General features: G+C 37.6%; 1 protein-coding gene across 1 annotated transcript in view; it reads right to left on the minus strand.

The window, feature by feature from the left end:
* Positions 1 to 6,529, minus strand: part of PRUNE2 (prune homolog 2 (Drosophila)) — a 112,457-nt gene extending 105,928 nt beyond the window's left edge. The window contains exons 1-4 of the mRNA XM_009328186.1: positions 6,515 to 6,529; positions 6,261 to 6,365; positions 5,591 to 5,793; positions 4,119 to 4,282 (exon numbers count right to left, since the gene is read on the minus strand). Of these exons, the coding sequence (XP_009326461.1) occupies positions 4,119 to 4,282; positions 5,591 to 5,793; positions 6,261 to 6,365; positions 6,515 to 6,529 (487 nt within the window). The remainder of the gene's footprint in view (positions 1 to 4,118; positions 4,283 to 5,590; positions 5,794 to 6,260; positions 6,366 to 6,514) is intronic.
* Between the last annotated feature and the right edge of the window lie 5,956 nt (positions 6,530 to 12,485).

Below are 12,485 nucleotides of genomic sequence, written 5' to 3' on the forward strand. Positions count from 1 at the left end.
AGGAAAGAAAGGCACACATCTTCTCTTCCAGGCATCCTCAGCATCCCTGTGAGGTTTAAGATTCCAGGTAGTTTAGAAAAACAGTTCACTCAAGGTACTTTTGCTTGGCCAAAGGTCAGTAGTCCATTTAGTCATATGCTCTTTTCTAAGTATCTGCTGTAAAAGAGATACATGGGCTCAGAAATCTCCTGCAGATTTTACTGAGTGCTGGTGCAACTCCCCCAGGGTTTCTGAAAGCATAATGGAGGCTGCTCTGTCTGTTGACAAGCACAGAAAAAGAAATATGTAATAGGTAATACAAGATCCAATATTATTTCTTGTGTACATCACACTACATTACAGATATTTTTGTCTGAAGGAGAGGTCACTAGAAAGTAGGCTAGGACTCTTAAAAACATGTGCATTTTATTCTTTTTTGCAAAGCAGTTTGAAAGTGGAGCACTAGTTTTGCCAAAAGCAATTGCTGTGCATTAATATTAAACATGATCTAATGAAGGCAGAAGTCGTTTTGGGAAAACATTAAGAATAGCACAAGCATCTCCTGAATGATAAGTTTATGGCAGAGAGAAACAGTACAATGAAAATATAGGCATTTCTCCTGTCGAGGTTTTGTTCCATGACCTGGAAAAACACAGGACAGGGAAAAGGGGAAAACCAACAGTGTCTCATGGAAAGCATACTTCAACACGCCCCACCCCCAAAAAACCCCACAAACCAAAACTGTAAAATGGACCCAAGCAAGCAGTCTTCACTGTAATTAACAGGAAAGCCACAAAGCTGGAATAAAATGTAATTTGGGGGGGAAGGCTGGGGGGAAGCATTGCCTCCAAGAAAACTGTTTCCACACATAAAAACAAAAGTATCAGTCCAAATAAGTGTAAGTTTAAAATGCTCCTTTCTTTCTGGCATATATGTTAAGGATGCACCAATTAGGGAACATGTGAATCATCTGATTGATGTACAAGACAGAACAAAAAAAAAAAATTGGCATCATTCCCAAAGTCCTTAAAAGGGCATTTCTTAACATTTGTCTGGGTGGCTAGAATAGCAAACTAATCTTCTCTACTGAAAGTCAGACTGCCCCAACAGGACATGAAAAGTCCTCAAGTATGCAGCTCATAACTAGCAAAAGCAGATTCACATTAAAAAAAAAAAAAATTGCTGATGCTCTTGCTGTAAATCTGTCTCTATTTACATGTTGCAGTCTGCACCTTGTGGCATCCTTCAAGGCCTTATACAAACAAACATAAGGAGGCATTTTTGAGAGTGCACTGACCCAAGGTACCTGACAGTGAGTGCTTGGAATCACATCCTTGCCAGCTGGCTGCAACAGAAAATGTAATGATTCAGCAGTTTAATGGATCTTGAGTTTGGCAACAGTCCCCTTGTAAACATCTCTGGGGAAATAAAATAATACAGGCCCAAGACTCTGGCAGGTTCTATAATTGTTTGCTTCTGGCACAAATCCAGAGACAGCACAAGCTCTAACTTAAGGCAAATATGGCTGTACAACACTCTGACTCTCCAAGCAGGCTCTATTCAAAGCCCAAGGGTAGAATTAACTTATAACATGTCTGACGGGGAGACAAAGATACCAGGAAAGCATTCAGCTGAAGAAAAGTCCTTAAATATTAAACTGCCTAAATCAATAATGCTCAGTTCCACAGGAAAAGTCTTTTCTCTTGACTTTTTTTTTTTTTTAAACACAGAAGAGCAAGTGAAGTTTGTTCAAAGTTGAAATACAGCAAGTTATAAACATCTGTCTTTGTTATTAAAATAAAAAAAATTGCTAACAGACTGTGAGAAAAAAGACGTTTGAAAAAGAGGCAACAAATGAAGCTGTCACAGCCACTACGCAATAATTATTAAAACATGAGATATTTGTATTATCTTACAAGTCTTCTAGCAAAATACTCCCTGGAAAGCCAGAAAATGAAAGCTGAGTTCCCAGCTCAGAGACTCAGATGTTAGAATCTCTCAGCTGTTTTACGAAAATAAAATCCTAATTCTTAGTACTCGGACTTCCACTTTGGCCTTCTGTTCTGAAGTTCCCCTGAAATTTATACATACTAACAGTATACAGATTCACATTGGAAGTAACGTAACAAAGTGGGAAAAACGCAGTAGAGCCTTTTCACTGGCTCTATGCCCGTGGGTGCCACCAGAGAGGGGCCATCCTGCAAGCCTCTACACACGCATTCACTGGTAGTGAGCATGAAGCAGCCACCCCTCCTTCCAGACCATGATATGTGGTCCCTTTATTTCCTACGCTCACAGGTGAAATGAATCTCAGAAGCTATATTTTATGGGCAAGGACTTTGACAAAAGGCCATAATATATACAGAGGAACACAAAAGCTAGACTTGAGTAGGTTGTATTTGATCTTTTATTTTCAGACTGCTTGTAGTTTGACCTGCCATCTACATGCATTTTTATCTAGGATTTTTTTTTTTTATCTTATCAAAACCAGTAATGGGATTCCCTGACTTTTCTGAATTTGCAGTGTAAGATTCTTAAGTACAGAAAACCTTTCCTATTTTAAGAGACCCACAAGAGGACTTACTGTACTGCTTAGCCTTCTATACATACAAATTGCGCTGCTGGGCGAAGTAAAAAAGCATCAAGTCACAAGCACAGCTGTGTTCTGTTGTTTAGGCTTTGTCAACGACTTCTCATACCATGCAAGAGAAGGTATGCAGGGACTCTTATATCCATTAAGTTCCTCAAACATGCACTACCAAACAATAATTAAAATGAAGTTACTAACTTTTAATTAAATTTTAGCTACTATCTCCCTCAAAACTGGAAGTGCAATCTCTAACGCAAACACTTTCAGTATTTCTCTAATAAAAGCACTTTATTTTAATTTGGATACAGACTAGAGAGCCATAACATGCAGACACTTACAACCATGTATAGTACTTGACCATGTTGTTGTTCATTATTCAGAACACCGCGTCCTGACTCTTTCCACCACCAAAGAGGTATCCTGGGAGATCCCCAAAAGTCTTTTTTGGTTCTGCCTCCAAAATCAATTATTATGCTTGGTCATCTGCCTAGATTCCTGGATAGCTGCTCAACAGAAATTTGGAGCGCACAAAAATATTTCATGGCAGGTTTACTAGAGCTTATTAGCATGGAAAGATACTAAAAGAGTAGGCTAAATGCTGTGTTACTCTTAATGCTTCTTCTATGGAAACATTAAAAAAAAATAAAATTCTTTTGTAATTTCTCATAACATGCTCTTTACATTAGTTATCACAGTGATGAGTACAATGACAAGCCAAGACTCCAGTAGCTTCTGAAATCTAAGTGTAGGCAAGTTTTCATAATCCTCATTAAACATGCCCACATGAATTTCTTAAAAGGGCATGTAACAGTTGCACATCAATTAAAACCTAAACCCTTTAAAATTCATTAAACACTATTAAAATTAAGTAAATAACTTAAAAGCAGCAATCAGTTGTTTTCAACCCCAGTTTTCTTTCCAATTGAAGAGTTCTGCTGCAGCAAATAAACTGAGGAAACTAATACAAATGATGAACTATGAAGACAGAAATGAAAACACTTCTGACTATTGAAGCCCCATCCTTCGTACTCTACCGGGTATACGATACAAAAGAAAAGGAGAGTGCAATGAAGATTTGGTTACAGCTTTTTTACACAGTAAAAGTTTCACATCACGCCCTTAAAACATCATTCTGTAAAAAGGTACCGCCATCAGGAGAAGCTTTAACGTGTAAATATTAGATTCCAATCCATATTGTTGTCCACAGGCAGGCAGAGCTGAACTGGCGGCACCGCACAGCCCCTGGAATCGACGAAATGCACAGCGTTTCCAGCTACCCAGCTGGCGTGTCGACAGCTCCATTTAATATTCTTGTCTAGTGATACAGCAAAGACCTCTCATGCCTATTTTTAAATGCACATTTTTAATATTCAATATAATGTTACTCTTTAACAAACTCTTTACTCCCTGCTTCTTTTATGAAGCTTCCCGTGGTCTTTAAAGGGATTGTTAAAAAAAAAAAAGAATGGATCAAACTCTTTCTGCATGAGCAGATGTAGAAACACTCCATTAAACCTTTCAGTATTTAATATAAAGAGTAATCTCTCACCTCTGAGGAGATAAGCCAGTTGCTGAGTGATTAACTCTGGTGCCTCTTGAAGAATCTCTTTTACTACTAAAGAGGAAGAAGATGCTTGTAACTCCAGGCTGCCGTCACATTGCTCATCTGGATTGATGACTTTGACAACAGCTGATTCCAAACTTTTATCCTCACTATCAAGCAAATTTAAAAGTTATATATACATTTCTTTCTAGCTGCTCAGACAATCCAGCAAAACAGTGCAAAAAAATTACAAAAATTCTGGATTATAATACTATTGTTATTGTTACTTGAAGTCTGCTATAAAGCCAAAGAATGTCACAATGAAGTCCTAAAACTGTAATTTTTTTAATGAAATGTTCATGGTGGTTTTATTGCTTGATACATCGCTAAGTACTAAGACGTAAATGTTTGCATTTCCATTATTAAAATCTTTAAAAATTTCTACATGTACTGAAAATATCACTCTCTATATAGGCGAGATTTGGGATTTTCCCCATTGAATATTTTCAAAACTTACAAAATATCTTTTTTTGCATCTAGACACTTTATGTTTCTGCTTATAATAACAATGACAAAGCCAAACTCTATTTAATAATATAAAATGCTAATCATAATTCTTTAGAAGGAAGAAACACAGGAAGATACAGTAGTAAACAAAAAGCAAATCTTATGGATAATTTTTACTTTCAAAAAGTGAATGATGTACTGAGCTGACAGCAGTTAAAGAATGAATAGCTATGAGATTTACGCATATTTCTCATTTTAGTTTTTCCATACTTTTATTGTAATCTATAAACCCCTCAGAGTAGGATGGAGCCATAGCACAACAGGATGTTACTTATCTTAAATGCAGTTCTAAAGAGAGTTGGAAGTAAACAGCATCCTTCACTCTGGGCAAGACAGGCAGACCATTATAAAGAGGATCACTATAAAAGATTCACTATAGGCTTGTAAATATTCCCTCTTAAGGATGGGTATATGGACTATGGTCTTCCACAGAGCAACTCTGAGCCCCTGGCACTGAGGACATTTTGAGAAAAATGCTGTAGTTTGTAAGGACTGCAATAATCTAGCAGCCATCTTAAGAGCATATATGCAAGTGTGCTGGCCACGTCCAAATCAATGTGATAGTCTTAATACCCTTAGTGAAAGCTAACTAAGAAGCAGGAAAAAAATCTGATCTCTTCTTTACTGGTCACAGGAAACTTTCAGGCTATTTAAACTAAATTAAAATATCTAATCTAAGCTGTGTGAAAATACATGGTCCTTAAAAAAGGGAGTTCCATTAAAAGTGATGGATATATGACTATTTAGTTTGTTACATTTATTGGACATAATGGGAGACAAAATATATTTTAAATTCCTTTTTTTGTCTGTGTTAACATAGCAATACCATTATTAATGCAGAAAAAATGTAAAATACAGGTTTTAAAACAGCTCAAACCCGCATACGCCATCTTGTACATACAACGCAATACCTTGTCAGCATGTTGCTATTTACAAGTGTTAAAGACAATTTCCCTTCAGCATTCAGCTGGTGCAAATTGATTTCATCTCGGAAGATATGGAATGACTCCGGGATATTCAGCTCCTCCAATATAAATCTCGTCTCTGTGAAGTAGCTAAAATCTCTTCTTGGTATGTTCAACACAGGTAAGCAAAGAACATCAGGAGGACTGACCTGTAACATAGGTGTGCATTTGTCAGAGTTGCATAAAATAAAACCTGTTTTTTATTAAGAATATGTTTTAACAGAGTAAGCAATTAGAAATAGTCTGAATTTTCTGTTTGTTTTTTTCCCCTTCTACTTCATTTTTTAAAAAACGTCTTTTGCTTTTTTTCTTGTTCTTTTGTCTCTGTTTGCCTCCTACAGAATCACTGGGAAACTAGGAAGGAGGAAGGAGAAAGGAGAAAGAATGATGTACAGGGGTGACTTTTTGCTGTTATTGAATAAGCCACCTAATAGCCAGTGGTTAATTTTTGTATGGAAAGAAATGTAGATTGTTTCTATTTAAAAACCTCTGATTATAATAAAATCATTGACCAGAATAATGTTTTTACAGTATGTTTCAATTGACTTAACAATAAGATGCCTGTAACAATCTGGAACAAATGAGTTAAGACCACTCGGTTCATTTTTTCCATTACCTTGTCTAGAAAGTAGGCATAGGCCAGAGTAGAAATGAGTGAATCCAAATCACAGGATTTATTCCCAAGAACAACATGGACTTTCTCCAGGCGTTTGCTCCTGTTCTGTAACACATTAGAAGGCAATTGCAATGAGTCACACTGATGAGAAAAAACAAAGCCCAATCACCAAGACACTTCAAAAGACAGGTTAAATATCAGGCTTTGTCCTCAGTTGCAGCACTTTTCGCCATTGGCTGAAGGAATGCACTTACTGTGGGATCAGACATGTTTCCTTGGCTTCATAGCTCCCAAGAAAGCCAAGAAATCTGTGTCACATAAGGGGCCCCAGTTTAGAACCCAAATGAGATCTAACCTGACAGAAGGCCCTTCAGCAGCAAAGTAACAGATAAGCAGCTGCATGTATACGTGGAAAAAGCTTTTGAAAACACCTCACAAATCTAAAAAGAAAAGCAGTCCCAGAGTGTGGAAATACACACAGCAAACTATACATAGCAAGTTGTAATTTTAATTCTCCCTTTTTTCTTTGCTCAGCTTAAATCAGTAACTAGACAAAGTAAGTGGCTTTCACCCTGACTCTTCAGAAGCTGAACATGCCCAGTGAAGCACTGAGGACTTTGGGTTGTTCTCACTTGCAAAGGGAACTGAGTCTGTTCTGCATTTAATAAAATTACGAGCCTTCCAAACATGAGGAAAAGAAAAGACAGACCAACTGTGTGAAAGCAAAATATTGCAGGGAAGTGTCTATCTTCTTCATAATTGCACACACAAAATGTAAGGTGATGTTTTTCTCTTGTGCACATAGTTTATGTCAAGCTACCTGCATGAAAACATTCCAGTTTATTTTCTTTTAATGAGCTATGCTTCTGAATTTGAGAAACATATCTGACTGATGCTAAGGTAGATGTTTCAGAACCAAATATATGCAATTAAATACTTTTTTTGTTGTTGTTGTATACAGGCTGATGTACTTTTTGTTATTTTGAATTAGGATTCTGGATATCAAATAAAATTTTAATCTTTCAACAGAAGTATATAATTAGTATATTATCCTCAATAATTATAAATGTGCAATTTTTTTAAACTAACCTTTTTTCTCTGTGTCTAATCTTACCTCTATCTGTATATAAGGAAGAAACTTAGTTCTCTTTCCTTTATTTGGAACACACCCATCAAAATACCTTTGGGTAATAAAACCAGGACACCTATTCTCCATTCCTGTTTATTGGGAAAGACAGACAGTTTTCTGAAGAGTACACTGTCTGAAACAGATATGTTCATTTAAGCTGTAGGCCTTTACCAGACCACCAGTCTCCATTTTCCTTTTTTCAATATATTTTTTGTCATATTGTTCTTCTGCAGCATACATTTCTGATTGATCTGCCACCCTAAAGAGTGAAAATAAAATTCATGAGCTCGTCCTTTTTTAGAATTATTCAGTGTATAGAAGTCATCATAACTGCAGAGCAAATGACTCAACCTTGAAAAAGAAGGAAACTGAATGAACTGACAAATTGATTATTGATTATCTACAAAGTCACCCACCTCTAGGAATCCAGTTCAAACAATATAAAAAATTTCAAGCCATCTGATGCTGTTCTATAACTACATACTCTGTACCTATGAAACACTTTGCTTCCTGTTGCTCATATTCCACAAAACACTATCCCATATAGAACTAGCAAGGATCCTCAACAGTCATCTGAGTTACAGTGATGAATGTCAGACCTATTCATGTCATCAGGTACATGAGTGTTTTCTTTTGAAAAATTAAGAAATTTTTTGTGTTGTCTTAAGAATTCACGCTCTCAAGCACTAAAATCTGCACACTTGTTTTTACAACTCACATGTTAGTGGTAGCTTTGTTAAACTCACATGTTAGCTGTACCCTTGTTACGCAGATATATTGCGGTTCTAAAATCTGTAGAAAATCATTTGGGAGGAGAACTACCAAAGACAGAAAACCCTCTTTGTCTTAACAGCTGTTTAAAGGAAAAGAAGAATTCACATTTCTAAAAAAAGAAAACCAACTAACCCAGCATCTTTCACTCATTTTTGTGTGCCATCATGCCCCCTCTCTTTATTACCTCTTCAGGAATGGAGACAGAATAATTACATAAAAAATGAAGAATTCCAAGGTTGAAAGTTTCTGAACCCTAAACTTGACTTCTGAAGAAATGAGAAAAGCACAGCTATAAAGAGCAGAATACAAAGAGAACATAGCAGAGCAAGAAAGCTCTGGAGACCATCTCTTCGTAATCCAAACAGGTCAACTAGCCATCTGAGGATGGATTTTTTAACTCCAGCACACCAGAATTTCATCAACACATATGATCCAGAACAGACTGTGGAAGGACAGGCCATCTCCTTGGACTGTTCTCAAGAGCTTAACAAGAACTCTGAGATGGAGCTTATTAAGCTGAGTGTTTAATATGACAGTAAGCAGACTAACAGTGAGAGGGTGTATTTCTTGGTCAGGCTGTTAACATACTATCCCTCCAAACAACTGCTGGTTTCTTCCAGAATATTTCTGCCTAAGAAAAACATACAGTCATGGTAACCTATTAGCTACTGCCACCTCTTTCCCAAAGGAAAAGGAAAAACAATCAAATTTCTGAAGGCATTCAGGGGTTTCTGTTGCACAGTGCCTTTCTCTGCTCACTCCAGAGAGGATATATTTTTGTTTCATGCACTACAATTGTTTATTTTAATGACTCTACCTCTCCCTGAGTACGAATCTGTTAATTCGCACACAACTACCCCATTTCACTCCCTAATCTCTCATTTGTGACTTTTAGCAAAGTGTTTTTGCGATAGGGTTTTTCTAATAAAGTATGACAGCTATTCTATTAATGTTAAAATACAAAGTCAACCTTTAAGCTCTCTTAATAAGTTATTCAAGTTTCTACTTCACAGATTTCAAGGCCGAAACTGGCCAGAACAAACAGCAAAGAAAGTCTGTGCTTCACATTCTGATGATGTAACACACACTGATGAAAGAAGTCATAGTCCACATCTTGTTTCACCAGTCTGAAGAATTTTCTTCATTAAAAAAAGTGTGAAAGCATGATTTTTGAAGAGGCGCCTTCCAATACCAAATCATGTATTACCAAACTAATTATTAATAATAAAATAAATTTATATTAATAAAGTTGTAGAATACATTTGGACAGTTAATTCTTCCTGTAATTCTGGAAACTCATAAAGGGAGCAAAACATAATAAAAACAACCTAAAATGTCACTCAATTATTACTAGAAAGCACAAGAAGATGTTCGAGGTCAGGTTGGACGGGGCTCTGAGCAACCTGATCTAGTTGAAGATGTCCCTGCCCACAGCAGGGGGGTTGGACTAGATGACCTTTAGAGGTCCCTTCCAGCCCAAACTATTCTATGATTCTATGTTTGCTATTATTTTCCTAAATGAAATCCTCCATTTTCTGAACAAATATTCTTATCCATGTAAGTAATCTGTTCTCCCAAAGACAAGTCAGATTCGATGATCCTTACAGGTCCCTTCCAACTTGAGATATTCTGTGATTCTATGATACATTTCTAGAAAACAGCATAAATTTGATATAGATCGCAACAGATCAGGCTTGCAGACAATCTGTACCAGCCACAGTTAGAAGTCCCATCCTAGTATTTGCATTCACATAGTATGTGCTGTCCCGTTAAAGGTGAAGTTAACAGGAAGATTAGAACCATTGGTCTAAGCAGCAACTCCCCTAAGCACATGGATGTAACTCCAAACCATAGATCAGGAGCTATGATCTGAAAGCTGCCACATGCAAAACTGACCAGATGAGGACATCTACAGGGAAGCACATAAACAGGTACATGCTATCCCTGACACAGCTCAGTACATTAATACTGGATTATTTACCTTCCCATTCCCCAGTGATAACCACTAAAATAATTCAGTGACACATAAAGTTCATACTCACATAACCTATTCACATGGATAACATCTCCTACTCCAAGCATCTTTATTATTTGAACTGGGTATTTATCTGGTGCCAGAATCACAATGTCTTTGTACTTTAATAGAAGACAGCGAGGTAGCATGTCCCCCATTCTATTTTAACACAGGAAACCTTCTTGTACCAACAACACAGATACTTCATTAAAAGCTTAGCGATGACCACAGTGTTACACAAGTGAGAGCAGGTTAAATACCGTTTCATCCTATGCTGGACAGACAATCTGAGATCTGTGCATCAGGTAAAAGATCAACTTTGCCAAACTGCAGCAATAAAAAATTGAATGCTACTGCAAACATTCATCTTAGCACAAATGAGTGCCGTGTACCACTTCTACCACAGGACTACGAAAGCAACATTTTTAACCCTCAATCTAATTTGCAGCATCTTAGAAGTTGCAAAAGTCAGTACTTTCAGCATGACATCACTTCCTCAGATAATCATTACTGGCAAAAAGACACCACCATCCACGGATAAAAGTCATGAGATACTCCTTCAGGAACAACCAGGTCTTGTAGCCTATAACCACAATGTTGCTCACTACAACTTTTTAAGCAATCAAAAGCTAGCAAGGAGGGTACTGATAGATCTGAAGCTATGTTAAGAGAAATAATGGAATAAATTGCTCCAAGACTATTTTCACATTGGTTAAAATTATATTTTAAGATCAATGGAACCCTCAAAATAACCTTTGTTTTCATCTTCCAAGGCTTAAAGCCAAACTTATCCATAATAATATAAACAGAACACTGCACAAAATAAGTGTTCCCTGCAACATGCTGCCTTTTATGTATATTCGGAACAAAAGTACGCTATCCCTCTCAATTCTCCCATCAGATAATGGTTTTTCAAGAGGTTTAAAAGAAATGGCATTCTCTAACTCAAGTGACATCTTCAGCTCTGACAGACTTATGTGGAAACTTTCCTCCGTTAAGTTGGTATCACCTCTTCTGAGGCTGGGGGAACTGTCTCCTCAGCTTCTATGGCTGCTCATGGTTCAGAAACCAACACGAAACAAGCATGAGCTACTGTCTGTTGTTGTGACTTGATTTTTTATCTATTTTTTCTAGAAGATCAAGGCACATGGAAGGCCTTACACTGACAGTCCTAACATGCTGTTTTAAAGATCAGTGATACCTTTTTTTTCACCTTTCCTGATTTCGGCTTTTCTATTCACTAAGCATAAATTTATTCTCTTCTGTTTCACCTCTTGCAGGTCCAAGATATATGATTTCACCAGCATTTCCCCTCCCCATGTGTAGCTCCCTGAATGGCTTTTTAGTGTCTTACTACTACTTATTAATAATAACCTTTCAAAAAATATACTCTCCATAAAAGCAACCCTGAAGCATGCCGTCCCAGGGCCATCCAAGCTTATTCTTTATCTTCTAGGTCTGAGACTGCTTCCTCTTCCGTCATCTCAAGTAGTTTGCATAGTGTGCTGCTTGCTAATCAGCCAGCTAGGAGAAAAGCAGGCACATGATTGTGAGGCTTCCTCTTCCAGGTCTTTCCAAGCAAAGACCCCAGCAGAGAAGCCCACAATCAGGAAGACAAAGTTTTAGATCCATAAACTCTGTGAGACTTAGCTGCAATAGGACTAAAATGTGATTAACTTCTGCAGCTACCACAGCTAAACCTGAGAGGAATCATGAATGCTCAATATCTCTAAGAATTAAAAAATTTAAGAGGCTGATGATGAAACTGGAACTCATAAATTAAACCTCGTAAGAGACCACTGATCTCTCTTAGTGCTGATGTGTTTTTTATAGAATCATAGAATAGTTTGGGTTGGAAGGGACCTCTAAAGGTCATCTAGTCCAAACCCCCTGCCGTGGGCAGGGACATCTTCCACTAGATCAGGTTGCTCAGAGCCCCGTCCAACCTGACCTGAAATGTTTCCAGGGATGGGGCATCCACCACCCCTCTCCGCAACCTGTCCCAGTGTTTCACCACTCTCAGCGTAAAAAATTTCTTCCTCATATCTAGTCTACCCCCCTTTAGTTTAAAGCCATTCCCCCTTGTCCTGTCACAACAGGCCCTGCTAAAAAGTTTGCCGCCATCTTTTTTATAAGCCCTCTTTAAGTACTGATAGGCTGCAATAAGGTCTCCCCAAAGCCTTCTCTTCTCTAGGCTGAACAACCCCAACTCCCTCAGCCTTTCTTCATGGGAGAGGTGTTCCATCCCCCTGATCATTTTCGTGGCCCTCTTCTGGACCCGCTCCAACAGGTCCGTGTCTTTCTTATG

The sequence above is a fragment of the Pygoscelis adeliae genome, unplaced genomic scaffold, assembly GCF_000699105.1.
Source record: "Pygoscelis adeliae isolate BGI_AS28 unplaced genomic scaffold, ASM69910v1 Scaffold45, whole genome shotgun sequence".
NCBI classification, from domain to species: Eukaryota; Metazoa; Chordata; class Aves; order Sphenisciformes; family Spheniscidae; genus Pygoscelis; species Pygoscelis adeliae.